The 22,533-nt window shown below is 47.1% G+C and overlaps 1 protein-coding gene across 2 annotated transcripts in view; it reads right to left on the minus strand.

Annotated features, from left to right (window-relative positions):
* CMTM4 (CKLF like MARVEL transmembrane domain containing 4) overlaps positions 1-19,917 on the minus strand; it is an 81,983-nt gene extending 62,066 nt beyond the window's left edge. The window contains exon 1 of one of the 2 annotated variants that reach the window (XM_025369702.1): positions 19,473-19,917. In XM_025369702.1, coding sequence (XP_025225487.1) covers positions 19,473-19,571 — 99 coding nt within the window. In that variant the 5' untranslated portion in view covers positions 19,572-19,917. Of the gene's footprint in view, positions 1-19,385 lie in introns of both variants that reach the window. The other variant, XM_025369701.1, reaches the window with a different exon arrangement.
* Positions 19,918-22,533: the final 2,616 nt, after the last annotated feature.

Here is a 22,533-nt window from a genome sequence, read left to right on the forward strand (position 1 = left end):
CAGCTTAAGCCCAGGATTTCAAGAGCAGCTGAGGCAACATGTTAAGACCCTGTCTCTACAAAACACAAAATTAGCCAGGAGTGGTAGCACACCCGTAGTCCCAGCTACTCTAGAGGCTGAGGGTGTAGGACCACTTGGGACCAGGAGGTTGAGGCTGCAGTGAGCCCTGATTGTGCCATTGTACTCCAGCCTGGGAAACAGAACAAGACCCTGTCTCGAAAAAATATATAAAAAAGAAAAGAAAAAACAGTGAAGCCAGGCATGGCAGGACCAGAGGACACAGGTGGGGGCAGGGAAGTAGGGAAGGGGACACGAGGCCCTGCCTCGCCCTGGCCCACTGACTTCTGGGGCATCTGTAGGCTGGGCAAAGGGCAGCAGCGGCCTTGCAGCAACAGTGTGTTATTGTGGGGAACAAGAGCTTCCAGCCAGGCTGAGGCTGGCAGATTTACGTGGAGAGAATCTGAATGGGAAAGTGACTGGACCAGAACCTGGCTAAATGAAGTGCCCATGGACATTTTAACAATAAAAACACTCATCAAATGTTTCCCACGGCCACCTCATACCAACCCTATGGTGACAGGTAGTGTTATCTGTATTCCTACTCCTAATCATTCTAGCCTGACTCAGGCCCTTAAAGACCAAACTGAGGGCCGGGCGCGGTGGCTCAAGCCTGTAATCCCAGCACTTTGGGAGGCCGAGGCGGGTGGATCACGAGGTCAGGAAATCGAGACCATCCTGGCTAACATGGTGAAACCCCGTCTCTACTAAAAATACAAAAAACTAGCCGGGCGTGGTGGCGGGCGCCTGTAGTCCCAGCTACTCGGAGGCTGAAGCAGGAGAATGGCGTGAACCTGAGAGGCGGAGCTTGCAGTGAGCCGAGATCGCGCCACTGCACTCCAGCCTGGGTGACACAGCGCGAGACTCTTTCTAAAAAAAAAAAAAAAAAAAAAAAAAAAGACCAAACTGAGGCGTAAAGGGCATGGTCCTAAGTGTAGGTGGGATAGATAGATGGATGGATGGATAGATAGATAGATAGATAGATAGATAGATAGATAGATTTTTTTTTTTTTTTTTTTTTTTAGACAGAATCTTACTCTGTTGCCCAGGCTAGAGTGCAATGACATGATCTCAGCTCACTGCAACCTCCACCTCCCGGGTTCAAGCAATTCTCCTGTCTCAGCCTCCCGAGTAGCTGGGATTAAAGGCGTGTGCCATGATGCTATGCTAAGTTTTTTTGTTTTTTTTTTTTTTTTTTTTTGAGACAGAGTCTCGCTCTGTCGCCCGGGCTGGAGTGCAGTGGCCGGATCTCAGCTCACTGCAAGCTCCGCCACCCGGGTTCACGCCATTCTCCTGCCTCAGCCTCCTGAGTAGCTGGGACTACAGGCGCCCGCCACCTCGCCCGGCTAATTTTTTTGTAGTGTTTAGTAGAGACGGGGTTTCACCATGTTAGCCAGGATGGTCTCGATCTCCTGACCGCGTGATCCATCCATCTCGGCCTCCCAAAGTGCTGGGATTACAGGCTTGAGCCACCGCGCCCGGCCGCTAAGTTTTATATTAGGAGTCTGGATTTCACCACGTTGGCCAGGCAGGTCTCAAACTCCTGACCTCAGGTGATTTGCTCACCTCAGCCTCCCAAAGTGCTGGAATTACAGGTATCAGCCACTGCGCCCAGCCTCAAGATCTATTTTCGTGAAGAAAAGTGACCAGGGTCAGGTGTGGTGGTATGTGCCTATAGTCCCAGCTACTCAGGAAACTGAAGCAGGAGGATCACTTGAGTCCAGGAATTCAAGGCTGCAGTGAGCCATGATCACACCGCTGTACTCTAGCTTGGGCGACACAGTGAGGCCCCATCTCTAAAAACAAAAGAAATGAAAAGAAAAGCCATCAGGGGAAAAAGAGAAAAATGAAAATCCAGACAGGGGAGCAGAAAGCCATAAAGAATGCTCCTCCAGCAACCCGGAGATACAGGGTTCCCCTCTCAGGCTAGAGGAACAGAGGAAAGGGAGAGAAAGAAACAAATGAAATTTGGAGGTTCTAACATGATGAGCTGGATAAAAAATCCAGTCCACCCAGCCCCCTCTCGCCACATAGTCTGCATTTCAAGATAAATTGTGAATGCTTTTGAAATGAACCAAAAATATCAAGTATCTTCGATGGAAAACTAGGCCTTATTAGAACATAACTTTCCAAGTTATCTGATCCTATGGAATTTGCACCTTTCATTGTCCTTGAGCTATTTGTAACTCTGTTAAACTGTACATAACTGACAGCAATGCAAATGATCCTCATCTATAAATAGGCAAATTAATTCTGTCTGGTGGAGAGACAATTGATTCACCTCCAAGCCAGAGTAGCATGTATTTGAAATTGACTTCATGGAACGTGTGTGTGCATGTGTCTGCTCTTTAAATTTTCCTTTGAGCTGGTTGTAACGTCCTACTGGTTCCCTCATTCATTAATAAAATACTTTACATTTGTATGAGTCATGATTTTATCTTTAAAAAATTATTTTTTGGCCAGGAGCAGTGGCTCACACCTGTAATCCCAGCACTTTGGGAGGCTGAGGTGGATGGATCGCTTGAGTCCAGGAATTCAAGACCAGCCTGGGCAACATGGCGAAACCCCATCTCTACAAAATGTACAAAAATTAGTCAGGCATGGTGGTGCATGCCTGTGGTCCCAGCTACTTGGGGGGCTGAGGTGGGAGGATCGTTTGAGCCCAGGAGACACAGGTTGCAGTATGTCAAGATCATGCCACTGCACTCCAGCCTGGGTGACAGAGCGAGACTCTGTCTAAAAAAAAAAAAAAAAAAATCCTTTAATAGCTACAAACAAGTTAAAAGTCCAAAAATGGTGCCAATACTCTGTATTAGCTGTTCTAAGAAGTAAAGAAAAAGATTCCAGGTCAATAATTCATCCAACCCCAAACACTTTGAAGTCTGCTGGCAAGAAGGACAATCAAGTCTCAATTTTCACCTCTTTACCCTGCTCCATGGGAAAAGACGGCCTCCAGCTTCCTCATCACTTTTACTGGTTCTGATTTTAGCAATTCTTAAATTTTATCAATAATCCAAGGAGAAAGAAGAACTGAGGGCCCCCCTTCTCCCCTGACTCTGACAGATGTGACCCCTGAATTATGCAAAAAGGGTTCTCTTAAGGCTGGAGACACCCCAGGAGCACAGCCAGCAGAGGGGAAAACAGAAATGGACCAAGTCACTGTAAGATGGGACCGATGAGGCCGGGCGTGATGGCTCATGCCTGTAATCCCAGCAGTTTGGGAGGCCAAGGTGGGCAGATCACTTGAGGTCAGGAGTTAGAGACCAGCCTGGCCAACATGGTGAAACCCTGTCTCTACTAAAAATATAAAAATTAGCAGGGCGTGGTGGTAGGTGCTTGTAATTCCAGCTACTCGGGAGGCTGAGGCCCGAGAATTGCTTGAACCCAGGAGGCAGAGGTTGCAGTGAGCTGAGATCACACCACTGCACTGCAGCCTGGGTGACAGAGCAAGATTCCATCTCAAAAAAAAAAAAAGATTTAATAGGGAAAAAAGCATGTCATCTATCATTAATAATTTTATACTGATTACATATTGAAGTAATATTTTTCATTTGTTTTTCCTTTATAGAGACAGGATCTCACTATGTTGCCCAGGCTGACCTCGAACTGCTGGCTTCAAGTGACCCTTCTGCCTCAGCCTCCCAAAGTACTAGGATTGCAGGCGTGAGCCACTTTGCCTGGTCAATATTTTGGATATATTGGATTAAATAAAATATACTATCCAAATTCTACTTTTTACTTTTTAAAACATGGCTATTAGAAAATTTTCAGTTGCATGTATGGCTTACGTATTTCTGTTGGATATCTCTAGGTTAGACGGTGTGTGCAATGGCTTTGAGAAGGGTAAGATTATTGCAGCAGAGCCTGGTCAGAGACTTTGGTAGATCCAGTGAGAAAAGAAGGCTTAACTAACTGGTCTTTTGGCAGTGGAGATGGAAAGGACATAGCTAAATGAGAGAGAGTTAAGAGGTGGAGGTGGCCATTACGTTTTTTTTTGTTTTTTGTTTGAGATGGAATCTTGCTCTGTTGCCCACGCTGGAGTGCAGTGGCACGATCTCCGCTCACTGCAAGCTCTGCCTCCCTGGTTCACGTCATTCTCCTGCCTCAGCCTCCTGAGTAGCTGGGACTACAGGTGCCTGCCACCACGCCTGGCTAATTTTTGTATTTTTAGTAGAGACGGGGTTTCTCCATGTTGGTCAGGCTGGTCTCAAACTCCTGACCTCAAGTGATCCACCCACCTCGGCATCCCAAAGTGCTGGGATTACAGACGTGAGCCACCGTGCCCGGCCTTCTCTATTAAATCTTTAAAATTCAGGGTGTATTTTGTATTTACGCATATTTCAATTCGTACCAACCACATTTCAAGCGTTCAATGGCCACAGTTATAACTGTTCCCCATGTCATTTAGAAAAATCCAAATTCATCAGTCTAACAAACCAACCCCTCCCCAGCCTGGGTCCCCCTCACCCTGCCCCATTTGTCGAATCACTTGCCCTTCCCTTCCATACCTTTGCCTGGTGAACTACACTTGACTCACCTCTTACCACCCCTTTCTGGGCTGGACCCTGGCACCTGGGATATTCCTTTGCCACAGGCACACCCTCCTTATTCCAGGCATTGGCCATTCAGCATCTTACAGCAATGTGCCCCTTTCCCAAATGGCCACAAGTGCTTCCTGCCAAGCCCACTATTCCCAGGCCTTTATCACAGCCCCTGGCTCAGGTGGTCCAATGGTTTGAGTACTTCTGTCTGCCCCATTCCAAACCCTTACTCCCAAGAGCTCTGGGAGCTCTTCGGAAGCAGAGATTTTTGTCTTATTTATGTCTGTCTAATAGTACCTGGCCCACCCTAGGCACTCAAGTGTATATAAAGTATGGATTTTTTTAAAAGGGGTGAATGATAGCATTTTTACCAACATCTAGTTACTGATCTTGATCTAACTTTCAAGTTATTTAGCCAACTCTTAATCTCAAGTTATACGCATTTCTAGGGCTTGGCCTGAAAATGGGTGAAAGAAAGTAGACAAGCTGAGGAAGCAACTACCACTGGAAGACTCATTGTTTCTGGGTTGTTTTTTTTTTTACTGGCACAAAAATCTTTTAGCCTTAAACTGTTTTTCACAGTGGTGCTGGAATAAACGGGAAACCACAAAAATGAAGGCTTCCACTGCACCAGTCATCAAATCGCAGTGGCAGCAAAGAAAACATCCAGAACTATCCACATCTGATTAAACTCTGAACATTTTAAGTGTTTACTAACTCATTTAATTCTCAGACTTATCCATTCATTTGAAATTGTCAGCAACAAAATTCTGGCTTAACAGTATTTCCTATAGCCTTCTCTAGCCTTCACTGAAGATCTCCAGTCTCCCTTTGCAGGCCTCATGGAATGGCTGTTCTTTTATTTTAATCAGAAAGCTTTATAAAAATAATCACTATGACCCTCAGCTTCAATCCCAGTTGGGACTTTTTCTTTGCCTGAAAAGTGTTTCTTGAAAGATACTGGCTTGACAGATACAAGCCTCTCTCTTTCTGAACGTGTTAATCAGAAAGCAGACAACTTCAATAATAATTACAGAATCCTGGTTTTCATTTTACACTGTTCTAGGCAAAAAGATTGGCAAAGCCTCTTATGGTTTCCCCAACTTTTACAAAAATCTGTCTCCTAAGCAAAAGCTTCTGTTTCCTAGTAGCAATAGATAGTCTACTTAAAGTTAAAAAAAGAAAAAGTAATTACAATGGCATTTTATTTCCATACTTTCTCTCCAATAGTTTCCACCTCAAATAGTCTAGTTTTGTGTGTGTGTGTGTGTGTGTGTGTGTGTGTGTGTGTATAAATTTTCCCCATGGATTCCATGTTTTCAAAAACTTGACCTTACAAACTATATTAGTAACCCATTTTTTTCTTTTTTTTTTTTTTTTTTTTTTGAGACGGAGTCTTGCTCTGTCACCCAGGCTGGAGTGCAGTGGCACCATCTCGGCTCACTGCAAGCTCCGCCTCCCGGGCTCACGCCATTCTCCTGCCTCAGCCTCCCGAGTAGCTGGGACTACAGGCGCCCGCCACCACACCCAGCTAATCTTTTGTATTTTCAATAGAGACGGAGTTTCACCATGTTAGCCAGGATGGTCTTGATCTCCTGACCTCGTGATCCGCCCGCCTCAGCCTCCCAAAGTGCTGGGATTACAGGCGTGAGCCAACACCCCCGGCCCATTTTTTTCTTTTATTAAACAAATACGTACATTCAACTGTGTGCCAGACCCTGGTTTAGACATGGGACACGGCAGGGAACTTGAAAGCTAAGTCTTTGCTCCTGTGGAGCTGACCTTCCAGCTGGATGGTCAATGCTCCGGAGAAGAATCAAGCAGGGTGAGAGGGGTCAATAGTGTCAACAGTAAGGCAGAGTGAGGTGGGGGAGTGTTCTATTCCAGATGCGGGGGATAGGGAAGGTCTCTTTTGAGCAGGAACCAGAAGAACAGAGCCAAGTGGGAATCTCTTTGAGCCTATTCTGGTGCAGGAGGCTGCCTAATTTAAAAAATAAAAATAGCTAAGTGGGCATTTTCAGGAAGGGGGTGAGGGATGAGAGAATAAACCCTGAGTGCAAAGATGACAGGTGCATATTAATCAAAAGCTTACTGAAAGCTCTGATCAACCTGAAGTAATCAGTATTATAAAATTCCAGTCAGAGGGAAGAAATTTTACTTCATTCTGCTTAATGTAAGCAGAAATCTGCCTTATTCTGCTTACTGTCATTTAGAGTATAGACTTTTTGAAATATAATTAGTACCCAGGCCCTCTTTTTTTTGTTTGTTTTTGAGACAGAGTCTCCCTCGGTCGCCCAGGCTGGAGAGCAGTGGCACGATCTCAGCTTACCGAAACCTCCACCTCCCCGGGTTCAAGCGATTCTCCTGCCTCATCCTCCCGAGTAGCTGGGATTACAGGCACCCACCACCAAGCCCAGCTAATTTTTTTTTTTTTTTTTTTTTTTTTTTTGCATTTTTAGTAGAGTCTGGATTTTACCATGTTGGCCAGGCTGGTCTCGAACTCCTGACCTCAAGTGATCTGCCTGCCTCGGCCTCCCAAAGTGCTGGGATTACAGGCGTGAGCCACTGCACCCCCCAGCCCTCATTCTAACTCTCAATCCCCCATTACTACCTTAATAAACTCTAGTGATCCCAGGACCCCACTCTGAAAACCAGTGATAGCCAGCATCAGGAGAAAAGGCCACACACGAGAGGCATTGCAATGAAGCCCGAACACCTCCACCCACCCACTGCTTTAAGTTGAGAATTTTTCACAAAAATCCTCCCCCATCAAGAAGTTAAACTGTTTAAAAATAGGATAGTTTCCAAATACTTAAACAAGCAGTATCTTCTCCCCCCGGAGGTGTCACTTTCTGAGCTTGAGCCCTTCTACTTATCAGCCTCTTCTCCAGCCTGCTGCAGCCCTGCTCTAGAGCCATGCTCTGGAGGTCAAAGTTTAAGTCAGCAGACAGGCCAAAGTCATCCCCCTGAGCAGGGGTTCCTGCTCTCTTCCTCTCTACCTCTCCCAGTCTATATCCTTCCTCCTTCCTGGAGCCCTGAGGCCCCACCTTGCCAATAAGCCCAAATCCCATCTCATCTCCCCTTGCTTGTTACTTCTCTTGTACACACAGCCTGTTCTCCAGGAATCACCTTATTTTCCAAACAAAAATATCAGGGTATATTGTGAGCACATGGGTACTGTTACATGAATTGCTATAATTTCAACGCTTAGAATACTTTGCAATTTATAGTAAAATAAGTATTTAAAATTTAGGATTATACTTATATATGGTCTGATGAGGCAGCACAGGAAATTGAGACTGTCTGGGAAAATGTATTATCTGTGATCACTTCTGCTCTATTCTCTAATAAGTAACTTTATTTTCCAAAGGAAACCCATGTCATCCTGCAAAAAGCGTTTGGGGTTACTTCCAGAAATAAGGATGCGAGAGTCAGTGATAGCAGCTATAGGTTGAAGACCCCATGCTGGTATTTCCAGGCTATTTCAATGGCTCAGGGAAGACCGCTGTGGGGGAAGAAAAAAAAAAAAAATCAACCCCAGCTTCCATACATATCTCAGTCCTTAATGGGGTAGGCCACACGTGTGGTGCTGCTCAAGTCTGTACAGCATGACTTTAGGCTGGAAAGAGCTCTCTCCCAGGCACCCAGGTATGCATTCATTCTACCGAGAGAGAAGCATCCTGACACATAGCCCTATCCTTACCTCTAAGCATCCTTTGGAGTGCCATAACCTGGGAAAGATTCTTACTGATTTCCTCTTCGTTTGTTTTTTGAGGCAGGGTCTCACTCTATCGCCCAGGCTGGAGTGCTGTGGTGCAATTTTGGCTCACTGCAACCTCCGTCTCCCAGGTTCAAGCGATTCTTGTGCCTCAGCCTCCTGAGTAGCTGGGACTACAGGCATGTACCACCACACCCGGACAATTTTTTGTATTTTTAGTAGAGATGCTGTTTCACCATGTTACCCAGGCTGGTCTCGAACTCCTGAGCTCACGCTATCTGTACACTTTGGCCTCCCAAAGCGCTAGGATTACAGGCATGACCCACCGTGCCTGGCCTGATTTCTAAGTAAGAACAAAGTTCCAGAGCAGGGCACGGTGGCTCATGCCTGTAATCCCAGCATTTTGGGAGGCCGAGGCGGGCGGATCACGAGGTCAAGAGATCGAGATCATCCTGGCCAACATGGTGAAACCCCATCTGTACTAAAAATATAAAAGTTAGCTAGGCATGGTGGCACATGCCTGTAGTCCCAGCTAGTTGGGAAGTCTGAGGCAGAAGAATCACTTGAATCCAGGAGGTGGAGGTTGCAGTGAGCCGAGATTGCGCCACTGCACTCCAGCCTCGGTGACAGACTGAGACTCTGTCTCAAAAAAAAAAGAACAAAGTTCCTCCAAAGTTGTGCAGAAAGAATTAATTTAGCCCTGTAGTCCAGGAGGAGCCATTAAGACTTACAGAGGTCACCATTTCCCAGTTGTCTGTACCTGTGGGTAAGCACACTGGGAAACCTGGAATAAACTGAGACCTTCAGATATGTTGTGGGGGAAAATGTCAACCAAGTCTGTATATTTTTTTTTTGGAATGTTCAGAAATGTGGTGGTCTTGTCCTCTGATGTAGTAAAAGCACTCCCTGAAATTTAACCAAAAATAATAATTCAAAAGAAGAATCCAGGCTACACTCATGAGGACATTTATTGACGCATCTTCCTAATAGCAAAAAACTAGAAACCGTAATCACCAGACTTTGCCACAGGGGATCATATGTAGCCTTTAGAAAGGAACAAAATCCCAAGTTCTTTTCATTTGAGTCTGTCCTAATACAATGATTATTTTTCTGATTTCTAATTTTCTTTAATGCTACAACATTTTCACTAACAAAATGAGGGTAAATTTCCTTCAAATGGAAGAAGTTTTCCATTAGCATCAACAAATTTATTAAGCACCCACTATTGTGTAGAATGCTTGTTTTTTTTACAGAAAAGTGCATTTTAAAACAATTTAAGCTTCAAGTTTGTCCAAGTGGTCTGTATTATTTAAATCATTCTTCCCAAGGGCCTCCAAATTACAAAGAAAGTTATGAAAAGTTAAAGATTACAGTCAGTATATGAGCTTTAAGGCTATACTAAGGTAGAGCTAGTAACATCTACTATTTTAGTAATTTTTGAATAGAAGGTACTTGCATGTGGTATAAAATTCAAGGGCTGGGAGCAGTGTGGCTCATGCCTGTAAACCTAGGACTTTGAGAGCTGAAGGCAAGAGGATCGCTTGAGCCCAGGAGTTTGTGACCAGCCTAGGCAACATAGCGAGACACTGTCTCAAAAATAAAATAAAATACAAAAGGTACAAATAGTTATACAGCACAAAATGTCTCCCTGCTACCCTGGCCCTCAGCCACCCAGTTCCCCAACTTGTATCATTCCAGAGATATTCTGTATCACCATAAGTCTGTTCAGGTTGCTATAACCAAATACCGTAAAATAGGTAATTTATAAATAGAAATTTATTGCTCATAGTTCTGGAGGCTAGAAAGTACAAGATCCAGGTGCCAGCAGATTCAGTATCTGAGTGAGGGCCCATTCTTCACAGATGGCACTTTCTATGTGTCCTCACATGGCAGAATGAGCAAGGACACTCCCTTCAACCTCTTTTAAAAGGGCACTAATCCCATTCACGAGGGCTGAGCCCTCATGACTTAATTACTTCCCAAAAAGCTCCACCTCTTAATACTATCACACTGGGTGTGGGGTTACAACATCTGAATTTTGGGGGAACACCAACATTCAGACCATAGCAACCTCCAACAGGCTTTGATGACGTGGTGTCTTGAGACGCTGAGCTAGGGAGCATGGTGGGCTCACCAGCACCGTAGTACTACCATTATCCCCAACTTAAAATCCCCAAGTGAGAGACCTGCAGGAGATCTGCTTGTTGCCTGAGTGAACAAGTAACTTGCCAAACGTCTCAAGGCCAATAAAAGATACAAAGTCCATCATCCTCTCAGAAACACTCCCCTCAACACACACACACACACACACACACACACACACACACATTCTACCCTAAACAAGGGTGACTTCATGTCCTGTTATTCTCTCTCCCTGGAACATACCTCCATCAACCACCACTAGCCCTTTGCCTGGCTAACTTGACTTTCCATATGAAGTTTAGAATCAGCATTCTTCTACCTACAAAAAAACCTTGCTAGGATTGTATTAAACCTATAGATCATTTGTGGAGAACTAATATTTTAACTATATCGAGTTTTCCAATCCCAATGAACACAGAATGCCTGTCCACTTATTTTGGTTATCTTTGATTTCTTTCTTCAGTGTTTCGTAGTTTTCACTGAGCAGATCCTAAACGTGTTTTGTGAGATTTATATCTAAGAATTTCATTTTTTTCGGTGCTGTTATAACTGATGCTGGTTTTTTGTTTTAATTTCCAATGATTTATTGCTAGGATGTAAAAATACTACTGATTACTGTGTGTTGACCTTATATCATGTAACCTTGCTAACTCACTTAGTTCTAGGAGGATTTTTATATATTCCCATGTGATTATTTACCTAGATAATCACGCCATATGCAAATAGGAACAGCTTTATTTATTTCCATTCTGTATGCCTCCTATTAATTTTTTTGCAATGTCTAGGACTCCAGTGTCATCTTGAATATGAGTGATGACAGCAGACGTCATTGCCTGCTTCCCATCATAGGGGGGAAGCATTCATTATTTCCCCACTAAGTATAATGTTAGCTGTAGTTTTTTTGTAGATGCCCTTTTTCAGGTTGAAGAAGTTCCTTTCTCTTCCAAGTTTGCTGACAACATTTATTATGGAAAAGTACTGAATTTTGTCAAAAGTTTTTCTTTGTGCATCAAATGATATAATCATGTGGCTTTGCGTTTTATTTTGTTTTTGAGAAAGGGTCTCACTCTGTTGCCCAGGCTGGAGTGTAGTGGTACAATCATGGCTCACCGCAGCCTTGACCTCCTGGGCTCAAGCAATTCTCCCACCTTATCCTATAGCTGGGACTACAGGCATGCACAAGCATGCCATGCTAATTTTTGTATTTTTTGTAGAGAAGCGGCTTCACCATGTTACCCAGGCTGGTCTTGAACTCCTGGGCTCAAGCAATCCACCTGCCTCAGCCTCCCAAAGTGCTGGGACTACAGACATAAGCTACTGTGCCTGGCCTGTTGTTTTAAGCTGTTAATATGGTGTACACCTATAACATTTACTTTCAAAAACTGCACCAACCTTTTGTTCCCGGGATAAATCACAATTGGTTTGGTGCATTACTCTTTCTACATTATGCTGGGTTTTATTTTCTATATGGTATTTTGTTGAGGGTTTCTGTGTCTGTGTTCATATGAGGAATATTGGTCTGTAGTATCATTTTCTTGAACAGTCTTTGTGTGGTTTTGTAAAACACATGTATACTCTATACTTAACTTCTTTTAAGGTCGTGGATTATAATTTCACTATTTTTAATCATCAAAAAAACTTAAGAGTAATTATAACTTTGCTTTTCTGCTAGAACTTATTTGACTCCAAGTCCTTGATCAGGAAGACAACTCCAAAAGATAAGAATCTTCCTAAAGGAAAATGGGACTGTTTTACAAGAAGCCACAGAATGGTGGATCTGAGAATCCAAAATAGAGAAACCCACTGCTTCATCTACCCTTATGCGCTTGTACATGCATGACTTCAGGGCTAAATGGGAGCCAGGAGTACAAAGCAATCTTCAGTAGTAAACAAAACGCAGAACCCTTCAGGGTTTGACCAGGGTCATTGTGTTTCTGCCTGGTCATTTGACCAGCTCTTACTAATCAGGAACCCAGCTGAACCTCAACTGAACCAGCCCCTCCAACAGAACTGAGGAGATGTGGGGCTGATAAACGCAGTGCTATGTCTACAGCCAGTCATTTCTCAAAGTTGCAGCTTTGTAAATGTGGCTATATTTGTGTTGTAGATGATTTCTATCATGTATTACTGCCCCACCCCTGCACATCCTCCAGAGAACAGCAACCAGCCAGGGATTCTGCTGACTGGCTTGAGATTAAAAAACTAACAAGGTTTCCATCAAATAAAAGATATGCCATTACCCACCCCTGAAGTGCAAATACTCACATTTGTTTTTGAGTTACATAGGAAAGCAACTATCAAACATTAACCTCTTAATTCTTACAATTCCTAAAATGCTCAGTCATTACCACCCATACTGTACAAATGAGGAACTCAGATGTGATGAGACTAAGAGGCATCAAAATCAGCAGAGCTAAAATTTGCGTTTAAACATTTCCAGGTCAGGCGCAGTCACTCACACTTGTAATCCCAGCACTTTGGGAGACCAAAACAGTAGGATTGCTTGAGCCCAGGAGTTCGAGATTAGCCTATAGTTTGAGGCAACATAGCAAGACCTCCTCTCTACAAAAATAAAAAAAATTAGCAGCGCCTAGTGGCGCATGCCTGTAGTCCTGGCTATTCAGGAAGCTGAGGCAGGAGGCTCCCTTGAGCCCAGAAGTTCGAAGTTACAGTGAGCTACGATCATGCCACTGCATTCCAGCCTGAGTGACAGAACAAAAAAATCTGTCTTTAAAAAAAAAAATTCCGGCCGGGCGCGGTGGCTCAAGCCTGTAATCCCAGCACTTTGTGAGGCCGAGACGGGCGGATCACGAGGTCAGGAGATCGAGACCATCCTGGCCGACACGGTGAAACCCCGTCTCTACTAAAAAATACAGAAAACTAGCCGGGCGAGGTGGCGGGCGCCTGTAGTCCCAGCTACTCGGGAGGCTGAGGCAGGAGAATGGGGTGAACCCGGGAGGCGGAGCTTGCAGTGAGCTGAGATCCGGCCACTGCACTCCAGCCTGGGCGGCAGAGCGAGACTCCAACTCAAAAAAAAAAAAAAAAAATTCCTATTACCCATCTTTTGTTATTAAAAAGTCCTACACACGGCCGGGCATGGTGGCTCAAGCCTGTAATCCCAGCACTTTGGGAGGCCGAGACGGGCGGATCACGAGGTCAGGAAATCGAGACCATCCTGGCTAACACGGTGAAACCCCGTCTCTACTAAAAAATACAAAAAACTAGCAGGGCGCAGTGGCGGGCCCCTGTACTCCCAGCTACTCCGGAGGCTGAGGCAGGAGAATGGCGTAAACCCGGCAGGGGGAGCTTGCAGTGAGCTGAGATCCGGCCACTGCACTCCAGCCTGGACGACAGAGCCAGACTCCGTCTCAAAAAAAAAAAAAAAAAAAAAAAAGTCCTACACAAATATATAGTCAGAAAGTCATCTAGGCATGGGAAGGGCTCAAGAAAGGGATGTGGATCAGGTGTGGTGGCTCACGCCTGTAATCCCAGTTTGCCACCAACCTGGGCAACATATAATGAGACTCTGTCTCTATTCATTTAAAAAAAAAAAGAATTCACACAAGGAGGAAGAAGATAATTTAAATCAGTTCATTCTCCCCAACTAAGAGATACGTACAGGTTTCATTTTGAAAAGATATAGGACAAGGTAAGTGACTCATGCCTGTAATCTCAGCACTTTGAGAAGCTGAAGAGGGAGGGCTGCTTGAGCTCACGAGTTCGAAACCAACCTCGGCAACATAGGGAGACCCTGTCTCTACAAAAAATTTAAAAATGAGCCAGGCATAGTGGCACACACCTGTAGTCCCAGCTAGTTGGAGGGCTGAGGTGGAAGGATCGCTTGAGCCCAGGAGGTCGAGGTTGCATTAAGCTATGACTGTACCACTGCACTCCAGCCTGGGCACAGAGCAGGACCTTGTCTCAAAAAGAAAAAGAAAAAAAGAATCTATGCAACTGCACAGTTTAATTTTTTCGTAATGTTTCAGATTAGCTTTACTATCAAATCACATTCCATTAAAAATACCAATTTAACTTAAATCATAAGGAATTAAACTATCTTTAGCCGGGCACGGTGGCTCAAGCCTGTAATCCCAGCACTTTGGGAGGCTGAGACGGGCGGATCACAAGGTCAGGAGATCGAGACCATCCTGGCTAACACGGTGAAACCCCGTCTCTACTAAAAAATACAAAAAAAAAACTAGCCGGGCGAGGTGGCGGGCGCCTGTGGTCCCAGCTACTCCGGAGGCTGAGGCAGGAGAATGGCGTAAACCCGGGAGGCGGAGCTTGCAGTGAGCTGAGATCCGGCCACTGCACTCCAGCCTGGGCGACAGAGCCAGACTCAGTCTCAAAAAAAAAAAATAAACTATCTTTAATTCAAATATATAATTATGTTTTTTGGTGATATTTTAACAAAGTTTCTTTAGAGACAGGCATTGTTAGCACTATGACAGCTAACATTTATTGAACATCAATTAGATGCCTGATACGGTAGGTACTAACTTACACATATTATTTCATTTTCTTAATCCTTTGAGGGAGGTATTGGCAGGCTCATTTTACAGAAAAATCTCAGCCTTAAGGTTGACTATTTATTGAAAGCTGGTTGCTAGCACCTGTGTGAGGTTTGTTTTTGGTTTTTGAGACGGAGTCTTGCTCTGTCACCCAGGCTGGAGTGCAATGACATGATCTCAGCTCACTGCAACCTCTGCCTCCCAGGTTCAAGTGCTTCTCCTGCCTCAGCCTCTGGAGTACCTGGGATTACAGGCACCCGCTACTATGCCCGGCTAATATTTTTGTATTTTTGTATTTCACCGTGGTGTCCAAGCTAGTCTTGAACTCCTGACCTCAAGTGATCCAGCCACCTCGGAATCCCAAAGTGCTGAGATTACAGGCGTGAGCCCGGCCTGTTGCAAGGTTTTTTAACACTGAAAGGATATAGAAAGGTAAGTCTCAAACTTTAACGTACACATGGATCACCTGGGGAATCTTGTTTAAATGCAGGTGACTCCGAAGTTCTGGGGTGCGGCCACTGATTCTGCATTTCTAACAAGCCCTGAGGTGATGGCAATGCTGCTGGCCGAAGGCCAAACTTGGAATAGCAAGGATCTACAGGTTGCAATAGGCCACAAAAAACATCACAAAAAAGTCTACAGCCCAACACGGGGGCTCACGCCTGTAACCCCAACCAACACTTTGGGAGACCAAAGTGGGCAGATCACTTGAGGTTGGGAGTTCAAGACCAGCCTGGCCAATATGGGGAAACCCTGTCTCTACTAAAAATTACAAAACTTAGCTGGGCGTGATAGCAGGTGGCTGTAATCTCAGCTACCCGGGAGGCTGAGGCAGGAGAATCACTTGAACCCAGGAGGTGGAGGCTGCAGTAAGCCAAGATCATGCCACTGCACTGCAGCCTGGGCAACAGAGCAAGACCCCATCTAAAAAAAATTTAAAAATCTAAAAAAACTAAATTTATGGTCGGTTGCAGTGGCTCATGCCTATAATCCCAGCACTTTGGGAGGCTGAGGCAGGTGGATCATCTGAGGTCAGAAGTTCAAGACCAGCCTGGCCAATATGGCGAAACCCCATCTCCACTAAAAATACAAAAATTAGCCAGGCGTGGTGGCAGGCGCCAGTAATCCCAGCTACTAGGGAGGCTGAGGCTGGAGAACTGCTTGAACGCAGGAGGCAGAGGTTGCGGTGAGCCGAGATGGAGCCATTGCACTACAGCCTGGGCATCAAGAGCGAAAGTCCGTCTCAAAGAAAAAAAAAAAAACGCACACACACAACTAAATTTATTTTTAGACATGGGATCCTGCTATGTTGCCCAAGCTGGAGCACAGTGGCTACTCCCAGGCACCATAATGGTTCCCTGTGACCTTGAACTCTTAGGCTCAAGCAATCCCCCTACCTTAGCTTCCTGGGTTTTAAAAGTCAAATTTTTCTCAAAACCACAGAGTTAGAACTTACTTATATTTCTTGATGGATTCTGAGTTTTGTAACATCTCAGAAGTATCTTCATAATGACTTCTTATTTTCTTTTCCAGTTTAAATTTAGAGTCCAATTTCTTGGAGTTTTGTGGGATTTTTATCAAGGCTGGGAAGCCAACTACACCAAAACCATTTCAAGTTGCCATACCCTTGAAGCGGGTCTTTTTCCTTTACTCGCCCACACATATCCTCTCAGGGTTTAAGTTCTAGAGATTAACAGAGTTAGGTGAGATTTTGGGGGCTAGGCCCAAAAGTTCTTCCAGATGAAAAGTACAATTCTAGGCCAGGCATGGTGGCTCACATCTGTAATCCAGGCACACTGGGAGGCCGAGGCAGGCAAATCACCTAAGCTCAGGAGTTTAAGACCAGCCTGGGCAACATAGTGAAACCCTGTCTCTACCAAAGATACAAAAAATTAGCTGGGCATGGTGGTGTGCGTCTGTGGTCCCAGCTACTTGGGAGATTGAGGTGGGTGGGTCTCTTGAGCCCAGGTGGCGGAAGTTGCAGTGAGCCAAGATTGTGCCACTGCACTCCAGCCTGGGTAACAGTTAGACCCAGTGTCAAAAAAAAAAAAAAAAAGAAAGAAAGAGTGAGAAGAGAGAAAGAGAGGGAGAGAGAGAAGAGAAGAGAAGAGAAGAGAAGAGAAGAGAAGAGAAGAGAAGAGAAGAGAAGAGAAGAGAAGAGAAGAGAAGAGAAGAGAAGGAAAGAAGAAAAGAACAACGCTACAACAAAACAATACTTTACCAAAAGGTAACGATAAATGACACCGGCTTCCATCCCTCGACTTAGGTGACAAAGTCCCAGCAATGCAGTAATAACTAACAGTCTACAAACTGGATTTCAGTTATTTTACTAGATTCTTTTAGGGGCAAGTTCTATTTACTTTCAAAATCCCACAGCGCAAACAAAGCAAGGTATTCGACCAAGCCCTGCTCTTTTCTTATTCGTTTCTAATTACCTGTACGGGCTATTGTGCCCATACTCAAACACTGGCTAGCTGCCTCTTTTAAAAGGCAATTGCAGGCCAGGTGTGATGGCTCATGCTTGTAATCCCAGCACTTTGGGAGGCCGAGGTGGGTGGATCATGAGGTAAGGAGTTTGAGACCAGCCTGGCCAACACAGTGAAACCCCATCTCTAATAAAATTACAAAAATTAGCTGGGCGTGGTGGTGGGCCCCTGTAATCCCAGCTACACGGGAGGCTGAGGCAGGAGAATCGCTTGAACCCCGGAGGCGGAAGTTGCAGTGAGCTGAGACTGTGCCACTGCACTCCAGCCTGGGCAACAGAGCTAGACTCCGTCTCAAAAAAAAAAAGAAAAAAGGCAATTGCACACCTCCCTTCACCTCCTACATTCTCTTTGCTAACAGCAATGCCAAACTACAAAACCAATTCATCTTTGAAAACATTCCAGTTTACCAGATAAGATAAATTTAAAATTCTGAAGAGACAGATAATCTGATCCATTTTTCTTTCCATAAAGCCCTTCAAAAATACCCTCCGGCAGTCAGCAGAACAAGCCTTTCACCCAAGAGAGACATAAAACAGCCTATGATTCTGTAATTTACAAACACCAGGACATTTATTTAAAGGGTATCCACACATTATATTATTCCCAAGGAATGCTTATGCACTCAAGTAGGAACAGGAGGACCAGGCCTGGCGCGGTGGCTCATGCCTGTAATCCCAGCACTTTGGGAAACCAAGGAGGGGTGATCGCTTGAGTCCAGTAGTTGGAGACCAGTTTGGGTAACATGGTGAAACCCCATCTCTACCAAAAATACAAAAATTAACCGGGCATGATGGAACGTGCTTGTAGTCCCAGCTACTCGGGAAGCTGAGGTGAGAAGATCACTTGAGCCTGAGAGGTCGAACCTGCAGTGAGCCACGATCGCACCACTGCACTCCACCCTGGGCGACAGAGACCCGGTCTCAAAAAAGAGAGAGAGAGAATGAACAAGAACAAGGCTTCTCTGGCTATGAGACGTCTATAAAGTTTTGAGGCTGGTGGCCTCAGAAGAAGGCCTACCTGTGACAGGGAATGTTGGGGGGGCACACAGGTTTTTCTGAATTAGAGCATGCCCTGTCCACAACAGAACTAAGCAACTGCCCGGAGAGGCATGTTACAAAACCACAAAGCAGGAACAGAGCTGAGAGGCCCCTGCCCAGAACACCCTGGAAGCCAAAACATAGGACCCTGAGAAATTAGCTCCACTACAGACAAGTCCAACAGAAAGTTCTCTGTTTCTGCTACCTCCAAAACTGGCTGCCCTCCCAGATTTAACTCTGGGTACCAATTGGGCAGTGCCAGCCACCGTGCTGGGCGGTGGATTCCGGGATGCCGAGTCTGTCTTCTTGGTTAGAAGGACAAAAACCTCTGCAGTGTAGAGATTGTGGGCAGACCTAGGCTCCCCCACGGCATCAGGGCTACCTGCCTCCATCCAACAAATACTTACTAAGCGCCTACCATATACGCCTGGCACCCAGCTAGATACCAAGGGGGAACCAAGCCACAGTCCCTCGTCTCCGCAGGCAGAAACAGACGAGCACCTTCTGGAGGTTGTGCGGGCCGGGAAAACCTGCCACAGGTTGCTAAGACCAGCCGTACCCAGGAGACAGCAGGATTCCCAGCAGCACCCAGCCCAGTAACGCCACCGACTCCCGCGAGCGAGGGCGGAACGGACAGGTAGGCCCGAGGGCAGGTGCTCAGGTAGGAGGCGCACACCTGAGGCTGCCGGCCTGGGAAGGACAGGCTCTGGCCGAGGGCGGGGTCCCTAAAGGAGGCTGCAGAGTGGCACCGGGACCCCGCGAGGGAGAGGGGGCGCGAGGAGCGGGCTCCGGCCCCGGCAAGCTGGTACGCGGCGGAGGCCCCGCAGCGGGGCGGGGAGGGAGGCGTGCGGCTAGGCCGCCCTCTGGCACCTGGGGCCCCGCCCGGCACCTACCACTTGGGCGACCTTGAGGCGGCCGAGCGCGCCGCGCAGGTAGTCGGGGTCGCAGCGCAGGCCGGCCAGCCCGCGGCGCTGGCTCACCGGCTCGGTGGTGGGCTGGTACGGGCTGCTGGCGCCCGAGATCATGGAGGTGCTCGAGGCCTCGCCCTCGAAGCCGTCCAGCTCCTCGCCGCTCCGCATGCTGCCGCCCGGCCCGGGCCGCCTCGCGCGGCAGGCTCCCGGCGCCAGGAGCGGGCGGGCTCAGCGGGGCCGCCGCATCGCCGCCGCCGCCGCCGCCGTCCAACTGACCGCCCGCGGCCCGCCCGCCGCCGCCGCCGCCTCTCGCCCGCCGCCCGGCTGCGGCTGCGGCTCGGTCCGCTCGGGCTCGGCTCCCGCCGCCTCGGCAGCGGAAAGGGAGGGAGGCGGGAGCCAGCAGAGGGAAGGAGGCGGGAGCCGGCGCGCCGGGCCGGGAGGGGCGGAGCCAGGCCTCAGCCTGCCGCTCGGAGGAGCTCCGCTGCTCGGGCGAGGTGGAGGCGGTGGCGGCGCGGGCCTCGGAGCGGGGCGGGGCGCCGACTCCTCAGGCCCCGCCCCGGCCCCGCCCCCACCTGCGCCTCGAGCCGGAGCCGGAGCCGGAGCCGGAGCCGCTGGTTGGCGCTGGCGATCCCGGCACGCGGGGTAATGGGGTTCAGGCAGCGGGGTCCTGGGGCTGAGGAAAGGGTCGAGGTGGACCTGGAGGCCATGGAGTTGCTTTCCCAGGCGCTGCCTCAGGTTCTTCTTTGGAGAAAGTGGGGTCCTCGAAGCATAGGGTGGGGAGCTTCCCAGTAAAGACCGAGACGGGCTGCTCCACCCGTGTGCCGGGAACAGTGCGTGGCCAGGGTGGGCCTGACTCGGACTCTTGGGCCGACGAGAGGTGGGTAAGTGCCTGGGCTCCCACGCTGAGCGCCTGCAACAAACCGGTTCCGAGGCCAGGGGCGGAGCAGGGCAGGGTGAGGAGCCGCCCCACTGCAGGTTGTCCCCGCCGGCCTGACCCAGGCGACCGGCACATTCCTCTCAGCTGAAAAGCTTTGCTAGCTCTGTCTAGGCATCAAGTAAGGTTAAACACAGATTTTGCCCCGAAGGGCATTAATTAGGGACCAATTTACAATTAAAGTGTGAAGGCTAATTTTAAGCTAAGTAAAACACTGACTTTCTAAGAAGTGTCGCTTTTTTTTTTTTTTTTTTTTTGAGACGGAGTCTCACTCTGCCGCCCAGGCTGGAGTGCAATGGCCGGATCTCGGCTCACTGCAAGCTCCGCCTCCCGGGTTCACGCCATTCTCCTGCCTCAGCCTCCCGAGTAGCTGGGACTACAGGCGCCCGCCACCGCACCCGGCTAGTTTTTTGTATTTTTTAGTAGAGACGGGGTTTCACCGTGTTAGCCAGGATGGTCTCGATCTCCTGACCTCGTGATCCGCCCGTCTCGGCCTCCCAAAGTGCTGGGATTACAGGCTTGAGCCACCGCGCCCGGCCAGAAGTGTCGCTTTTATATTGAACCCTTCCACAACCACAAATAACCCAGAGCTTGCCATGTTCTAGGCACCGAGCAAGGCGCTTGAAGAACGTATCGTTGTTATTGCTGTTTTACAGAAGAAGAGACTAAGGCTGCAGACTGTAAGTAGCTTGTCCAAGGTCACACAGTTCATTGGTGGGCAGAGTCCAGGTTCCTACTTTTTCTTTTTTTAAAAAAAAGTATTTATTATTATCATCATCATTATTTTTGTAGAGATAGGGCCTCACTGTGTTGCCCAGTCTGATCTCGAACTCCCGGGCTCAAGCGATCCTCCTGCCTCAGCCTGCCAAAGTGCTGGGATTACAGGTGTGAGTGACCTTGCCCAGCACTCAACTTTTTCAAAGATGGGAAGGACAGTGACTCTAATACTGTTGTCCTTCTGTATGGGGGCAGGAGAGGAAGCTTGTTTTCAGGACCCCCTCAAATACCAAAATCTGAAGATGCTCTCAAATCCTTTATATAAAATGGTGTAGTATTTACATATAACCTACACACACACCCTCTCGTATACTTTAAATAATTGTTCTACTGTATTTTTGTATCTATATTTGTGTGTGTGTATGTGTTGTTTGGGGGTTTTTTGTGTGTTTATTTTCTGAGACAGAGTCTCGCTTGTCACTCAGGCTGGAGTGCTGTGGTGAGATCTCGGCTCACGGCAACCTCCGCCTCCTGGGTTCAAGCGATTCTCCCACCTCAGCCTCCTGAGCAGCTGGGACCACAGGCATGAGCCACCACATCCAGCTTATTTTTTATTGTTTTTTCCAAATACTTTTTTTTTTTGAGACACAGTCTCATTCTGTCACCCAGTGACATGATCACAGTGCACTGCAACCTCCACCTCCCAGGTTCAAGCAATTCTTCATGCTTCAGCCTCCTGTGTAGCTGGGATTACAGGTACTCACTAACACACCTGGCTAATTTTTGTGATTTCAGTAGAGACGGGGTTTTGCCATGTTGGCCAGGCTGGTCTTGAACTCCTGACCTCAAGTGATCTGCCCACCTTGGCCTCCCAAAGTGCTGTGATTACAGGCATGAGCCACTGCGCCCAGCCTGTTTTTTTCCAAATTTTTTTTTTATCAGCAGTTGGTTGAATCCATAGCTGCAGAACCCACAGATACAGAGGACTGACCCTAAATCAACAAATATTTATTGGGCACTTACTATGGGTTAAGCAATATACTAAGAATTTGGGATAGACAACCAGCCGATGGTGACATTGAGTGGCTGGATGTAGAGTCTTGCCTCTGCTTTCTCCCAAAGTCCCAGTGAAATGACAGTTACAGGAATTTATTTGAGGGGGTGGAGGTGGGCATTAAACTGTTGGGATAAAGAATGGGAAAGGAGACCAGGCACTATGGCTCATGCCTGTAATCCTAGCACTTTGGGAGGCTGAGGTGGGAGTTCACTTGAGATCAAGAGTTCAAAACCAGCCTGACATGTTGAAACCTTGTCTCTACTAAAAATACAAAAAAAAAAAAAAAATTAGCCGTGCATGGTGGCGAGCGCCTGTAATCCCAGCTACTCGGGAGGTTGAGGCAGGAGAATTGCTTGAATCCGGGAGGCGGAGGTTGCAGTGAGCTGAGATCACCCCACTGTACTCCAGCCTGGGCCACAAAA

This window comes from Theropithecus gelada, chromosome 20, assembly GCF_003255815.1.
Source record: "Theropithecus gelada isolate Dixy chromosome 20, Tgel_1.0, whole genome shotgun sequence".
In the NCBI taxonomy this organism is placed as follows: Eukaryota; Metazoa; Chordata; class Mammalia; order Primates; family Cercopithecidae; genus Theropithecus; species Theropithecus gelada.